This window comes from Xenia sp. Carnegie-2017, unplaced genomic scaffold, assembly GCF_021976095.1.
Source record: "Xenia sp. Carnegie-2017 unplaced genomic scaffold, XeniaSp_v1 HiC_scaffold_2, whole genome shotgun sequence".
NCBI classification, from domain to species: domain Eukaryota; kingdom Metazoa; phylum Cnidaria; class Anthozoa; order Malacalcyonacea; family Xeniidae; genus Xenia; species Xenia sp. Carnegie-2017.
Window position 1 is genome coordinate 746395 of NW_025813482.1, and position 16935 is coordinate 763329.

At 33.5% G+C, this 16935-nt stretch overlaps 2 protein-coding genes across 5 annotated transcripts; both read left to right on the forward strand.

Moving 5' to 3' along the window:
• The first annotated feature begins 2922 nt into the window (after positions 1-2922).
• Positions 2923-11025, forward strand: LOC124439954. Of its 4 annotated transcripts, none has more exons than XM_046990262.1 (10): positions 2923-3364; positions 5244-5540; positions 5798-5843; positions 6307-6469; positions 6695-6766; positions 6931-7003; positions 7517-7593; positions 9377-9458; positions 9647-9718; positions 10680-11025. In XM_046990262.1, the coding sequence occupies exons 1-10, from the start codon at positions 3050-3052 to the stop codon at positions 10692-10694; spliced, it is 1212 nt and encodes a 403-aa protein (XP_046846218.1). In that variant the 5' UTR covers positions 2923-3049; the 3' UTR covers positions 10695-11025. The 4 variants fall into 4 exon arrangements, with proteins under 4 accessions (XP_046846218.1, XP_046846219.1, XP_046846220.1 ...); XM_046990263.1 differs by having other exon boundaries at positions 5801-5843; XM_046990264.1 differs by having other exon boundaries at positions 5310-5540.
• Positions 11026-12829: 1804 nt separating this feature from the next.
• Positions 12830-16619, forward strand: LOC124440416. The gene is made up of 4 exons (XM_046990814.1): positions 12830-12870; positions 12969-13299; positions 13490-13837; positions 16067-16619. Exons 1-4 carry the CDS (start codon positions 12830-12832, stop codon positions 16523-16525), a joined length of 1179 nt encoding a protein of 392 aa, XP_046846770.1. The 3' UTR covers positions 16526-16619.
• The last annotated feature ends 316 nt before the right edge of the window (positions 16620-16935 follow it).

Here is a 16935-nt window from a genome sequence, read left to right on the forward strand (position 1 = left end):
TGGAATTCGCATGGAGTATGTATTTAAAAGCATTATTGAAAAAAACTTTAAAGATTACAGCATATTTGAATCTCATCGATGTTTAAAATTAACTCACTTGCAAAAAAATTTCCTAACAAGCTTCCTTATAAACTTTTTTTTGTCCGACGACCCGGTTAAGGAAATATTGCACTAGAAATTTTTATGAGACGTAAACTTTCTGAAATTTATGACAAATCATTAAACTATAATAAATGGAAGGCTACCGGTAATATAAAAGCCAAATAATTTTTTGAAGCCAAATTTGACCTCCAGAAACGCGAAATAAAGAATATTTGTAGAAAGTATTGTGGCATTAAAGGTGATGGAGCTTGACATTTTTACTGTGAATTATGATGCTTACTATTGAAAACCTATTTCGAAATGGAAAATATCAACTGTGGAAATTGATCGTTCAATTTATACAAATCGGAAACACTCCAGCAAGCATCCTTCACCATGAAATATTTGTACGTGCATCTATTTACAGAAGCACTTAATTTGGGAGGATATGACGAGTATTGTCATATATTATCTAACTTATATTTTTAAACCAAATCTCATGTAAGGTTGAACTAAAAATTGCGTTTTTGAACGTCCACGGAGTAACACTAATAATAATTGTTTTGGGTAGAAATACATTTACAAAACTGATGTTTGTTTAGAATTTTATGTGCTTTTCTATGCTACTTTGAAACCATAATGCTTTAGTTTTTGGCCCATTTGCAGACATACCAAAACAAACAACAACCACAAAGTGCCTTCTAGTAATGGTTGGCCATGCCCGTTATGGCTTCCTTTACAAAAATGTAATTGTTAAAAGTTGTGTATACTTGTTAAGTCTCATTTGTGAAAGTTTGTTTGCTAAATTAAGGCAAAAAAGAATTTGTGTTTGTTTTTGGAGCGTCGTAGTTTGTACAAGTTATTTTTTCGCTTCTGTCTATTGGCCGTGTGTTTACAATGCGTGGAAAGACTGGGTTCTACTGGCTTCAAAATATCTACTGACAAAGGGACGTAGCCTTCCATGTATTTAGTATGAGCCAATATTTACTTTTAAAGCAAACATGTTACGACTTGTCTCACAAAATAATTTTATGGATGCACTTGTTAAAATTGAAATGCTATGACAATGAGTAAGTGAATATATACATGGCAACATATAGAACTAAAATCAATGACTAACCGACAATATTTAATTTTAATTGAGAAAACAGAGACAAGCCAATTTTCAAATCGAAACAGCAAATTCATTATCAACAACCTAAAAAGGGCTTAAATTCTAGGTGTGTAGTAGTGTCTTCTTTTTTGCACATAAATGCTAGTGATGTAATCCAAAATAACATATTTCTGAAGTACAATAAACAACGTCAACATTCCTAAAGTATACGAACAAGCTACAAACTTCAAGATTATTAGGGGATGGGCTACGAAATCAATTCCTAAGGCCACGAGGTGAAATGGATGAAGTAGCTAACATTGGTCAATTTCACTGAGAAATGAAAAGAGCTGCATTATACACAGCAATGACCCTGCCTGGATCGTCCCCATTCTGACCAAATACTCACCAGATAGCTAGTTGTTATAAGTACGTAGAGCGTTCAGACAAACGGCAGAAATCGCACTACAGTGACTTAACATGAGCCCCTTCCCAAACAAACTATTATGATAACAACGAAACGCTGCAATCTTTTACTTCGTCTATGGAAATTTTACAGTAAACTTATTATTCAGTAAAAAACAGCTGGCTTCAGTACAGACAATGTCACGTCAGCCACCACCCTCCTGGAGCCCCTATACCACAAGGTATGCATAAACGTGGAGTTATTTCTTACTGGGGGCGTAGACAAGATTTGTGAAAGGGAAGTCACTTGGGGCATGTCATAAAAAATAAATATTGCTGCCAATTTAAAATTGTTATAAACAAGGTACAGTTGTCTTCTTTGCTCTTCCCAGGCTACACCCCAGTTGTCACGTTCTTCAGGCTTGAGAAACAACATTGCTATTTCTTGAACAGGTTTTCAAGGCATCTAGAAAGAAGGAAATGAGAATATGAGCATGAGGAAATGAGAATAATAAAAATAAGAAGAACAAGGAACACAAAGCATATTGCCTACCACAGATAGCTTAACATGTTTATAAATTATGAAATACTCTAACAAAAAGAAAAGGGCGAAAAATGTTAACAGACATAATTTGAATCACGAAAAACCTTGCACATAAATAAAATAAAGAGTCGTTTGAAGAATGTCCTCAAAACAGTGAGAAACGATAGATATGTGAGACAAGTATAAATGACAGAAATATGTAATTTGCATATTGAAGAATAGTTGCATATCTCCAAAAGGAAACTATACAATTCTATTAAAGAGGGTATTTAGTCATTTTAAATAGCCTTACAATGCAATAAAAAAAACACACTTTGGAGACATTTGGTGACATAAAATTAAGCAATTATTTTAGTATACAAAAATATTCCCGTTTTGTTTTTTAATGTCCTGTTTCATCTGAAAATCAAGAACCACTAATGATTGCGCTGTTGAGTATGTATTACCTTGAATAACAACAGCTGAAACCCAAGCACAGTTGTGAAAATGACTTCGACAAAAGCAGATGACAAGAAATTAAGGGTATGGTTTATCACTGTTGATGGTATCTCAGTCAATATCAGCACATATGTAATTATCTTTTAGTCAGGATATCATGTTTGGCACAACTATTTCAAAATCAATGGTGAATCTATGGTAAGGGTAGGTCAAAATAAATTTCTGCAGCTCATTCTTGCATACATTTCCATTTCCAAACACTGAAATTTATTTTCAGTTTTTTTTCACGGTCTCTTCGAAAAACTGAAATTCTTATTTTGCGTTGAAAGACTGGTAACGATACTTCAAATTTCTGGGCAAAAGTAATAGTAGTTTATTCAAAAGTTGAATGATGGCGCCAAAATATGGAGGAAAGAGATCGATTCGTGAGTTTATTTTCATTATTAAATGAAAGATGACCCGAAACAGCAGGGCTGCTTCTATTAAATATGCCAAGAAGAAGAGCAAAGTCTGTTGTATTCAGGACTCCTCTTGAGAAACGAAAGTTGAAATCAGCAAGGAATAATTCTCGCAATGATGCCTCAAATTATGAAGCTACATCATCTAGTTTTACTGGATTCATAACTTCAACACCAAGAAAGGCCAATGCTCATAATCGATCCTCATCGCATCAAAAAGAGGGAAAGGAATCTCCATTATTTGAGAAAAGCATTAGATTGACTTCTTTTGTGGAATCTGCTTCCGGAAAAAAAACTCACAGGAAAGTTGGTCGACCCCCAGGAAAAAAATCAAGCTATGTTAAGGTAGACACAACAATATCACAACAATTATCGCAAGCAATTTACTCATGAGTGGTGTGTTAGCAAATTTAGTCATGTAAATTTCAAAATATGAAATTTAGGTCATTATTATCATCACCAATTTCATTTATTCATTAGTAAATACTGATATATTTGTATAGTTGGAAAAAATTAGACCAAATTAACCCATGGGCTCCTAAAAAATTCACACCACCCCACAGAATGTTATAAAACACTGCTCCTTTGGCATTTTGCAGGTTCCTATCATCAAATATATTTAGATAGATAGCTCGATAATCTTTCTTTAAATCTTCATTTAGTAGCCATATGGCTGAATTACATGATGTAAAAAACTGAATTAAATGAAAATGTTATTTTAAAAATAAAAGATTGAATATGAAATATTAAGAATCTACTTGTGATACTACAGTAAAGTTATACATTGATAAGACCAACAAGTCTTTAAATCTGTTCATACCTTATTTTGGAATATTAAAATGGTTACCACTCCTTAGGCCATAATTATATGCAACTTTAGAAGGTGGTAAATTAAAAACTTTGTGATTCTCTCTGTTAGTGACTGAATTAAAAAGGTTATTTTGAAGATCCCTGCTATATGTATGCAAAAGTTTTAGAGGCAGTTTGAACAGTGCAATTTTGTGAGTTAAGTGGGAGATAGATAATGCACATGTAAAGATCTTTTTTGTATCCTTTCAATTTGTCTGACAAGTTTTTAATGTAATGAAATACCTGGCATGATTATTAAAAAATCCACTTAATTTAAGAAATATAAAGGCAAGTTAGCTCATCAGAATGAAGAGTGAACTGTCGATTGTTTCAACAAATGAATTCATTTGAAGGATTTTATGACAATCCTTACATTTTTAAAAAAATGAATAGAAATGTTAATCTAAGGGCCTATGATTCTCTCTTTCACCACAGGACAAAGTTTTTCAATTCCTGACAGCAAATTTCAAAAACAGAAATTTCCTGTTAAATAAAAATTGTAGTTACTTGCAAAAATTTTAACAGATAATATAAGCATAATAAGGCATTAGCACAATGCATTTAGGGGTTCCCTGTAAGATTCTAAATTTTATTATATACTTTCTGAAGACAAATCACAATGTATTAAGACTTATCTACATTCTGCAACCCTGGTATTCCAAATCTGCTCAATATTTCCAAAAGATTTCCTGTATGTTGCTAAAATTTTTGCGAAAAAATTTTCAAAGGTTTTCAGTAGTTATTTTACCCCAACAAAAAACTCTGGTCGCCTAAACGAAAGTGTTATGACAGCAAATTTTATCACACAGTTTTCGGATTGGCTTGAAAGGATTGTTTCAAATGATTTTTCAATTTCCTCAGTTGAAATATTTCATTCAAGAGATATGTTTTAAACATTGCTCATTGTGTGGTAACATGTTGAAGTGCATCATTTTCAGCCAGGGCTGAAATATTGTATTCAGAAATAAAACTGCCTGATGAATACATGTTAAGATAAATATGCTTACTATGCAAAAGCTACAACCTTTAAAAATTATAAAAGTTAATTATGCATAGTAAAATCATTTGCGGAAAGAAGTAAGCGAATATAATCAAACTGAAGAAGTGCTGAGCACAAACAGCTTTGCTGTTATTTATCAGTTATGTATTTATTTGGGTAGATACAGTTAAATAACATATACGTATATATGTTATTTGACCCCAGCATGTGTTTCCAGATGTTGTGTCAAGTTTGATATTTGCTTCCATTTGGATGCATCTGATAGCTCGACCTTTCTAATGTATGAAGGCAACTATATATGTGGGAAACACTTAAAGTCTCTCTAAATTTCTGTTTAAGTGGTTATAAAAATCTCATAAAATTCACAATTTTTAGAAAAACAATCAGGGCAACACAAAAGCAAGTGAAAAAAGTTCAAAAGTAAAGCACGCAGACTCCTTTATAAAGCCTTCACACAATGGTAAAAAATTACTCCAGGAATCAGACAATTTACCACGTGATCCTACTGTGAATCTTAACGCGAGTTCAGTTAACCTCGCATCATCAAATTCAAGCCGCATATCAAGTCGGAGGTTGGCAAAAAGTAATGGCGAATCGTCGAGAAGTAGAAAACGTAAAATGTCCAATGAGAATGAGCTAGAAAATATTAAAAGTCAGGAGGAAAAACGTCATGTAAGAGAATGCTGAAGTATATTGCTTTTGCGCATGCAATTACACCGTAAATAATTTGTTCGCTGCCTTAAAAAATCACGATAGTTGATGTCATAAGCACGCAATACAACGTACCATTGTACCGCATTCGCACGTAGGTTATTGACAATTCAAATTGTCAAAACTTAGCAAATTCGTATAATGAGGTGTTTTTTTTGCAGTAAAAACGTTGTGCGTCAATTACAAAATCATAAGCAATGTCTTTGTATTATTTCTAGAAGAAGGCGTCATCAAATGCGGAGGTTTCTTCAGTTTCTTCAGAACGTAAGTCTAAAGGGGACTGGCTCTAAGCTCGTACTTTTTTAAACGCCAAAAATTCCATTGTAAACTGCATGGAAAATTGTTTCACCACAACGTTTTACGGAGCACATGTTATGGCAAAATTAGCCTCCAATGCCACCACAACGATTCAGATATTTATGGAGCCCTATTTTATATGTAGTAACCTGAGTCTTCGATGTTACATCGTTGCAGTTACTTATTTGCAATGTAGAAATCTCAGCCGCCATTACTGTCTAAATGTTGAGTTTGTTTACATATGAAAAGACCCCCGGTAATTTGTGAAAAATATGTGATGTAGTGGCTATTTTACAAAATATGGAGTTTTAATATATCTCTCTCATAAAGATCGGTTGCTACGCAACTATGGTTCTAAATGCAATGCAACGACATGTGTTGCTCCTGGTTACTTATATATTTTTGTTTAATCTTACCTTTGTCTTTTTAGATACTGTGAAAAGTAGACGTAAAATATCAAAAAGAGCGAATGTTGCTACATCTCTTAACAGAATACGAGATGTGAATGTGACAAAAAAATCATTTCAGAAATGGAAGCCATTATCAGCACGTACAATTAATTTCGTTGAAGATGCCATTAGCTCAGTAATTCTGTAAGCAAGTGAAATAGTTTTTACTTCAGAGTCTTTGTGTGTCTTAAGAATTCTTTGTTTTGGTTTGGGAGTACACTACATTTCACAATATAGGAGACGCAATATTGTACTTCGTAATAGATATCTCAGGGATCACAATGACTGTTATAATGCTCTCAATTACTTGTTTTGATTTCTTTGTAAACAGGTTTACATTTTTTTAAATAATGTATTTTTTACGTAAAGCAACGTGGTAGCTGAAGCAAATATAAAAGATGAGGAAGAAAGTGAGCATTGTCTCATCATATTGAAACAAAGGTATTTACCTGCGGCGTACTCGTTATTCGCTGAGATTTTTCTGTTCGATGATTTTTGTTATTGTTGCTTGCTGTATTGTGAAGAGTTGCAACATAAAGATGACTGCTCATATCAAAGCTATTTCGAACCTTGTTTAATTTATCGAGTTTAATTTTTTGTTTTAGAGTTGTTGAAAGATTGCAATGTTTAAAAGCACCTTACACGAAAGAGGATTACAAGAAGATGGAAGCAGAAAATGTAAGAAAGTCAACAAACTAATTTACATGTCAAGGATAAATACTTATCATCAATACTTAGCATCGTTGTGACATTAACGCATGTCCAAAATGATGACTTATCGTGATCATAAAGCCTTTAAACATAATATAAATCCTAACATGGTTTTTATATGCACATGAAAACATGTGACTTGGACGAGATTTGAACTCGCACCTTCGGGATACTAGCTCAACAGGTAGAGCGGTGGACTAGTATCCCGAAGGTGCGAGTTCAAATCTCGTCAAAGTCACATGTTTTTATGTGCATGTAAAAACCGTGTCAAGATTTATATTATGTATAATCTCTGATGATGACTTTGGAATAAAGCCTTTATGCTTGATAATGTTTGCATTCATTCTTACAAAATCAAGAGATGATGACTGTTTAGCATTATGACACCATTGATGACAATGCGGATGAAAGATTATTTTAATGCAGATTCGTCTGTTCATTGTAGGCACAATCGAATTAATAAATTCTGTTTTGATATAGAAACAAGCAAAGAATGCTTATCACAAGAAAGATAGAGAAGTAAATACTCTTGAGAAAAAAATTGAAGACGAGCAAAGGTAATACAATAAATATATGAAGACAATTGATCCGATGCGCACTGTACTCTGTCTAAGTATATGTATAGTTATCCTGGTGAAACCACAGTATAGAACTGAACAGTCCGACTTGCACTTGCGTGCCCTGCCCGAAAATTTTGTCGTACTGTGTAAATTGTTCGTTGTTCACTAACTGTGAAAACAATAGATTTATAAAGAAATGAATGATGATAATGATCTTAAATTTAATAGCAGAACCAAAACCCGTGGCTGGCTACGTTACTGCCGACTTATATTACTGAACATGTGATACACATGACCACAAATTACGTACCAAAGAAGTCCTTGGTACTGAATAAGGGTTTATAAAGGATTTCGGAAAGCCGCGATCACTAGATTCCTATTACATTTACCATGCGTATAGATACCTTAATGAAACCTTTATAGTGATAGTAATAGAGTAAAAGCGGTTATTGATCAATTTTCGTAGTAAAAATGGGAAATTTGTCATATTCACTTTTGGCTGTGACAACTGCATTCGGATTAAATTCTTCATATGAGAAATTTCTATCAAAATTTTATACTTTACCGTTTCTACGTATATTCTTTACGCAAATAAAACACTCCTTTTGATATTTGTAAGTTATCGTATCTGATTTTGATTTTGGTTACTAAACGACTACAAGCGCAATATACAGATTGCCCATTCCTGTAAAATGCTTCATTAACGTTTTAGTGAAAGAAAAAATACTCGGCTTACTCGTTCTATTGCTCTACTTACTAGACAGCTTTATCAAACGCAACGCGACGTCAACTAGGACGTCTAAATGTTGAGGAGAACTGGGTCGAGGACGATGTTGTATTGTCAACTTATTTTGGTTTAGCATTTTTGAGACGGCAAGTCGAGGACGTGAAAATTTATAGTTCACTTTCAAAGACTTTATTTTCTTCATTGAGACGAGTGAAAAACACATATTCTTAACTAAATACAAAAGTTTGTTCAAAAATAGTGAATTGGAATTCAATATATGTTTGATTTTCCGTCGCTCACTGAAGGCGAATCGCAGCAAAGTTTTGGAAAAGCAAGTTAGTTTGTTTATGTACTTTTTCTTCATGAAAATCTTTTATTTTGACACCTTAGACATCGGCCATGTCTTTATCAACTCTTTATCATGTGATATCTACAGGATTTTAATTAAAAACAAGTCGCTTTTATAATAATTATATGTACGATGTGAAAAAAAAACAGTCAAAAAAGTTGTAGTAAAGTTCGCCACAATAAAGACTGGAAAAGTTGTTAAAAATTTTTAAAATTATGTTTGTAGTTATTCAATTAAATAGAGCAGTGTTTAACTAAAATAACGTAAAACCAAACGCAAAAAGAAACATGTTTTAAATACAAAAACATACAAGAAAAACCTCGCTCGATGTTTTTTGTTTTTAAATTTCTATATTTTGAGCTTTTCCTGCAGTTGCAATGTCAAAAATACTTTTGCCGTAGAAATATTATGAAAAACTTGAAAAAACCTACAAATTCCGCTTCAAAAGTGGAAAAATTGACTGTAAGAACTGACGTCCTGAACACGACGTCAAATCACCCATTTTCACGTCCTCAAATCCACAAAAACGCCGTCCTAAACTTTACCGGAAACACAAGCACGCCGTGCCACGCCATTTTCACGTCCTCGTCGACGTCGCGTTGTGTTTGCTAAAGCTGTCTACTATTGCTACTTTATAGTAACATGCAATTCAAAACGGTTGGCTCATTAAAGGATAATAATTTATTAACTCAAATTTTTTACAGAGATCTCGATAAACAGAAAGCATTGGTTGCTAAGCTCAATGCAAAACTAGAAGGACTTAAAGAAGTTTTTGACACGGTGGAGGCAAGTACATGAAGTTAGCAATATCTGAATCGTAAACTTTTTTTACCCTTGTCAAGCATTAACTTTTATTTTAAGAATTAAAACCATGTTAATAGTCTGCATTGAGTATTGAGTTTAAATTTGTATTAGCATTGGAAACATTTACAAAATCAACATTTTCTTCATTTTGCTTTTAACTTTATTTACAGGTTCATCCATTGTTAGAACAGACGGAAAATTCATTGCAGTTGCCTAAGTTACCAGATGACTACGATGAACAGGTATGTATAGCTACTCCTAGCTATTTAACTCTTTTCTAGTTTTCAATTTTTCTTACAAATCAGGTGTTGACTAAAAATTGGTCAAGCAATCTTATTGTTTGACCAAATTACAGTGCGTTTTTTGTTCGCTCTCATATCATGGAAACTTAGTTTATGCACTCTTGTCATTTTTGTCGAAGAAAAATATTTGACGCAGAAGTAATAAGATAACATAATGTTTATGTTACCTTATCTGTTATATATATGCAAAGTTTCTAAGAACTTGTCATGTATCCTTCCATTCAGTAACTGACATATTGGCTTGAGTTTTGCGACAAACTTTCAGCGTATTTAATAAAGGAACCCCGAGATATTCTCGCGCCATGCATGAATTGGATTTTTTCAATTTTAAACGCTGTAGTATTTTTCGCAATGCAAAGCGTGCTTTATTGCTTTGGAAAGCGTCTTCTTCCAACTTCTAATCTTCTTGACGAACGAGGTTTGTGTTTTTCAAACGGTGCTGTCAGTTTCCAAAAATGCATGTGAGGAATAGCTACCGGAAGCAGACTGGAAAATAGTTCTTGCAAGAGAATCCGTATATAATACGTAGTAAGGGATATTACATGCAAAGAAAAAAGTATCCTACCTGTAAGACGATTTGGTAAGATCCCTTTTCACGGAAAGCAGCAACTTGGTGCAACTGAAGGCAATTACAAAGTAAAAGCAAATGTCGATTAAAATATATATTTATTATATTGTTTTAGCAAATACTGTTTTGAAAGCAACAAAAATAACCAGAAAAGTGCCAAAGTATATTATTGAAGTTATTTTCTTTCTGTCACTTTGGGCTTGAGATAGAGCTATCAGAACACTATTTGTATATAGCTAGGAATTGCTGTAGGTTTATACCAGAAAATAAGAAAGAATCTGGGAAGAATTTGTTTTTGTTTGTCGTATATTATACAAGTGCCTATACTTGTAGGATGTCGATGGCTAAACTGAAAATGGCGATCTTATTGAAGAATTAGAGGGAAATGCCACCCTTTGTGGTTTACAGAAATACACGAAAAACCGAAATTAGCTTAGACAAATTGGAAGTATATTTCATTAACATTTATACTATCTTGTGAGCCATGTTTGTAAATAATAACAGAAGAGGGCAAGATTCTCGAGATTCTCCTGATACCTGAGTTATTAGTGAGTCCAAGGACTTGTTTAGTATTTTTATTATTAGTTTTTAACTTAATAATTATGTAATAATGTCAAGACCAGTTGCTATAAAGTATGCAATGGCTTATACACTGACATTAAACGTTGATATTTGTTTACTCTCAGTCATTTACTCGCTAATTAAACTTCCTACTTCTCTCAGTCAAACTTGAAAAATGGCTCAATGTAATGTGTGAGCTAAAGTATTTTTTCTATCAAAATGAAAAGCTGTTGTACCCATGTTTTGTGCTCTACGCGAGCATGACTAATCATCGTACTCACATACCTGTGTCTCCGATGTACGTTACTCAAACATATCAAACATGATATCATTTTAAAAGAGCTCTGCCGTCTGTTGCATCTGTAGCTGGAGTAACATGCATAGCCTGTATTCTTAATCGTAGTATTGAGCTTTCTTACGAAGTTGCGCTAACCCGGCTTCCTTTAGAAGTTATGGCCTGTGAATAGGCCAGAGCGACACTCATATAGCGCATTGCTTGCTTTTGTTATAGAAGGAAAATGTAAACATGTTTTTCGATCAGATAATACTACACAACTATTATGAATGTTATCAACATGTAATATAGAAACTCAACCAAAATTGAACGCGAAGACGTGTATGTCTATACTAAATTTGATCAAGTGGATACCAGTGGAAATATTTTGCAATTTTGTTGGGATATATTTTTATCGCAAAAAATTTCTTAAAAACTTGTCATGAACATCAACGCTTCTTAGGGCTCAAAGCCAAGTATGTTTGATGTCAAAAGATATGTCACGCAGACAGAGCTTATTTTTTGATAAAATCCAGCGGTCGGTTGAACGACACCTGGATAGTGCTATTTATTGTGTGGCATTTCTTCCGATTGTATTCGGAAATCGCTTAGTCAGCAGAAATATACGATTAAGAATGAGCAATCAATGGAAGAAACAGTTAATTCAAATATGACAGAGTTTTATAACTGTGAAATAGATTTTAGCACTTTTTCAGTACGCTTGAAATAGTCACCGTGCAATGAGTAGCGCTATCTAGGCTTTCGTGCTACCAGGGTCTGTGTAGCTTAAAAATTGAAAATTGCTTATTGCAGTGCTTTTGATTTGAATTTGCGTCTTATATTTTTGTTGTAATTTGTTTTTGTTACGTAGGAGTAATTTTTTGAACAAGTAATGTGTTATGTTTATGTTTGCTTCGTGCGAGCTGTCAACAAGCAAAGGTATTGTTATTACAACCAAGCTTTGTTTGTGAGGACTCCTATAGGGGGAGGATCAATATGGTGAGAATTCCTTGGGAGTTGGAGATTCGTGATGTTCGTTATTGCAATACAACGAGAAAATAATACCTATCCGCTCAACTCTGAAAAGATGCACGTTTACTTCATATTCAGCGCACTGTCAACGGAACTTCAAACTTTGTAAAATTACTTATGACCATATATCCGTGTTTTATTACTTATACAAATCCGTCTTGTCTCAAAACAGCTTCCTTCAATTTGTTCACACATTCACCCGTGTTGACAACTATTGTAAAAGAGGAAAAGGCTTAGCTTAAAGATACGGATCGTCTTTTGAAAAAGTCCTTGCAGAAGAATATTTTCAACTATCATTTAACATTATAAAAATCAAATACAAATTATTGACGGATTTGCGAAAACTTGAACTTCGAGGCGGTTAAAATTTACGATGTAACGCAAATCACCACTTGTTGACGAACAGCTTACGTATATGTCAACGTCTCAAAGACCAGGTGAGGTGTGACTAGATGACAATATATACTGTGTGACTGGAAGACTTTGGTAGTTCAGACTTCAGACTTCAGAGTAATATCAGAGAGGTCGTTTTGGAGAAAAATTACAAACTTTCTTCTTTCACTTTGACTGGGAAATCGTCTTATTTTGATCATTATTGTGCCGACTCTAGTTCAAAATGAAAGTTTTGATCTCGTTTCTTTTGTTTGGTTTACCCAGGTAAGAACGCAAATCGAACTAGCTCGTCGTTTTTGCTGTAGAGACTGTAGAGTGTTTCTTTTTTGTAAATTTTGTTGAATTTGTTATGAAATGTTTAGTGTTTCAATGACGCTTCGTCGTGTTCCTTACATGCGAGGAATGGAACTTGGTAGCTCATTTGAGTTGTGTCAATCTGAGGTTGGACCAAGTATCTTCCACGCCAATGTCAGCAACATCTCAACCACATATCAACATCCATTTTTTCAATTACAATTCGGCCATTTTATAAACGGTTTTTCTGATGCTGTTTCATACCTTCGTTTACCTCACCATATTTGTCTTCAACTCATGGCTGGATCGATTGATTTGGGTGGCATCGGTGAATTTTTCAAATCAACGTACAACAGCGATAAAGTTGTTCGATTTTGGACTTCTTCTTTTACTGACTTTGTAAGTCGTGTGATTTAATGAGTTGGACTGCTATTATTTCGTAGTTCTTTTTGAACTTTGAGAAAATGTTAAAATGAGAATCATATAAGAAGCAGTTATATAAAAATCCTAACATAACAAGGGTTTAATATTTTTGTTCTCTTGACAGAAGTTTTATTATTTAAAATCAAATATGATTATTCACATGTAGACAAAGCAGGAGATTGACCTACATATAACACCGCCACGATCAGACTGGCAGAACTCAAACTTTTTGGGTCGTCACTATATACAAGGCATTGCAAGAGGTGTTTATTTACTCATGGCATTTGAGTTTCACGTGAACAATGGTAGTACTAAAAAAGATGTTCGTAACGCAGTAAAAGATGGAATTCAAAAGGCATTTTTGAATGGCAAATTCGAGGACATAGCACGCTATGCAAAGAATATCTCAACATTGAAGATATTTTACTCAAAATATCTGTGGGGAAACGAGTCTGATATTGTGGCTTGTAACCTGAGCACGGCATCAGAAGTGTTGCAAAAGTATCCCAGCGAGGTTAGTTTTCATGCTTTACAGTTCTGATAGATTCACTGCGCTATATATCTAAATTTATTACACCTAGTTGGTAAAAAATGAGGCTATATGTGCATCATATACCTGATTATTTCATTTTCTATCTGACGATATCCAGCTGATTCCTCACATGTCCTCAAATATTGTCTTCAAAACTATTTTTCGTCGAACACAAAAATCAGTTCAAAGTTATTTTTATAGCGATTACATACTTGAATTTTCCCCCGTAAAAACCTCAAAAACACTCTTTGCTCACAAAATTTCATGACCATTTCATATTTACTGAAGGATGTTTGTGTTAGGGAAAGCCGGAATAGAATTGAAAATAATCTACAGGGTGTGAAAAAATAAAAGGAGAGCTTCACCCATAAAAATTACATGTTTACTTGAAGGCATCAATGAATGCACGTGGCCGGATGAAAAAACTACTTGATTCTAATATGCGCTTAAACAGCATAATTTGTAGAAACGAAACTTATACAAAACCACGTACAACATTATTGCTGAAATAATAATAAAAACAGTATTTGTGGCAGTCGGAATTCTCTTTATAAAATAGGTGAATTTATGTGTTTGTTCCACTTTTGTTGTCGTTACAAACCTGCTGTAAAATCTGCGGGACTGCCAACATGAAGCTGAAATATTTTTTCATAAACTGTATTTTCACTGAAAGTAGAAAAATACGTTGAGTAAGCGCAGTGCTGTAGAACTAAATTTATCAGATAGGGGGCTCTCTTGACAAAGCTGAAGCCTTGGAATTATGAAAAATTACCCATTTCAAAGGTAGAAGGGGGGCTCCTCCACTTCTACAGCACTGAGTAAACGATTCCTTCTTGCCATAAAACACCTGCTTCTTCAGCACAATTGTAAAACAATAATAGAATAACCTTAACGTCAGCAATTAATATGCCTGCTGTTTCTTAAATTTTATTTTTCTTTAAATTGTGTGCGTGATTAAAGTTAGAGTTGATGATTTTCACTTATTAGTATATGTAGCTAATAGCATGGTTTCGAGTGCAATTTGGAAAAAACATGCACGAATAAACCATTCTATTACATATCAATAATATACATGAAAAAAATTCTTAATTCTATTGACTTTAAACTTCAGCGTACGTACATTTCAGCTGGCTAGTTATTAATATTGACCGGCTTGTATATTTCAATTCCGTGGGATATTTCTTTTCACAACACCATAGCTTCCACACACGCAGCTAGAACGAGGTATCTACTTTAAGCAGTGCTCATATTTGTATACAGAAACATCTTTAAAACGGTGAACTTCAAACTCGTTCGCCAAAGAAAATCTACTTGAAGCTTACGCCAGCCATTGTAATTGCTTTGTTTATAATAATTTAACTTTACAGCCTTTATTTTAATTGGTTCATATATTACTTCTTTACTTGACTAAACAATCAGGAGCAATTTTAACAAGAAATTTGCACTGGTGTTTTGCTTTTTGGCAACGGTGTTTCGTATTTTTGCATTGGTATTTAAGAAAAATTGCACTGCTCTTAACCAATCAGAATTGAGAAATCATGTATATTATTATTACAAATATCTGAAGTGACTATCCATTGAAAATATTCGTTTAATGAAATACGTAACATGTCTTTTGTACAACACCTTGAAAACTAATAATTCTGAAAGGCAGATGCAAAGATTTAAGATGTATCTTAAAGATGTATCTTAAAGATGTATAGAGATCATTAAAACAATTGGTTTCTCCAAATTAGAAGTTTTGCCTTCAAGCCGTTTGATTACTAGAAGTTTTATATGGCATGAATTAGCATTTTTAGCTGTTGAAGTATTTATTTTTCTTGTATAAAATTGATTTAAATTGTCTGCCCACAGATTTAAAGGGTGAAATGCATGGCGTAACTAAATTGAACTGGGGGGATGGGTGCTTACACTGGAATTTACTGCGTCTTATACATTGCCCAGGGTTATGTCAATGTTTTCAAATTAGGAGCAAAAAATTATTTCAAAGATCACCCAGCTCTTTAAAAACCACCTCCACCCCCTAATAGTGTCGTGCTTATTATCTTCATCGCTGTAAGCTGCAACCTTAAGGATTGAAACTGCAACTTGAAATTGTTTTTCCTTATTAATTATAAGCGTGTAACGGATTTACCGCGTCAAAAAGTTTCTCAACAAGTTAATGTTATTTCTTTTACTTTTTGAATCAGAATTATTTGTCAAACTATTTAGGTCGCCAAAACGTTAGGAGCTGGTCTCCCAACAAATGTTTGGATTGAAGAACTTAGTCAACTTCCGCCACTTCTGCCAGTTTCAAACAAGTCTCTGAACTTCTTCCTCGTTGACAACTATTACTCTAACATCAAGCGGGCAGCGGAAATGTATTACGATATAAAGTACACGCTAACTGCCATAAACGAAACACTAGACAGAGGAAATCTATCAATAACGAAGCAAAAAAGATTACAGTCGTTAAAATTAAAATTGATGGGGTATGAAACTGCATTCAAAAACTTGGTTAAAAAATTGGATTTAAATCGCTTCACATCAAAGACGGATCAGTTCAAATTTATGCGTACTTTTTATGGGTCAGATGAATATTGGAATCGTCCATATAAGTTTTACTGTCAGTATCATCGCTTGACAAAAAAACATAAGAATTATCGAAGGTTCAGCTTTGAGAATCAATAGTCCTGTGGCCTAAACAAATATCATTATCTTTTGGATTTTGAAATTGTAGGAATGATATAATTTAAAAATAAAATTTCATTTCTCTGTTAGTTCACCCTGCTTTCATAAATTATTTTTGTTCTAATTTTTGAAGCAACGTAAATCCTAAGAATCACCTGATAGCTGAGATTATGTTTCAGCAACTCTTTGCTTTATGATGTAGTAGCAGATCTTAGGTAATACCAATTAAACCCGCTAATTTGACTATTTGATATACTAATCCTAAAGGATTAAATATATTATATATATTCTCTGATGATGGCTTTGGAATAAATTTTGACTATTGGTTAAGAATCAATTATCAAACTTTTCAATTTCATTACTAACCTTAATATTTTAATTGACGAGATTTCTTTGTGCAAAGTCATATA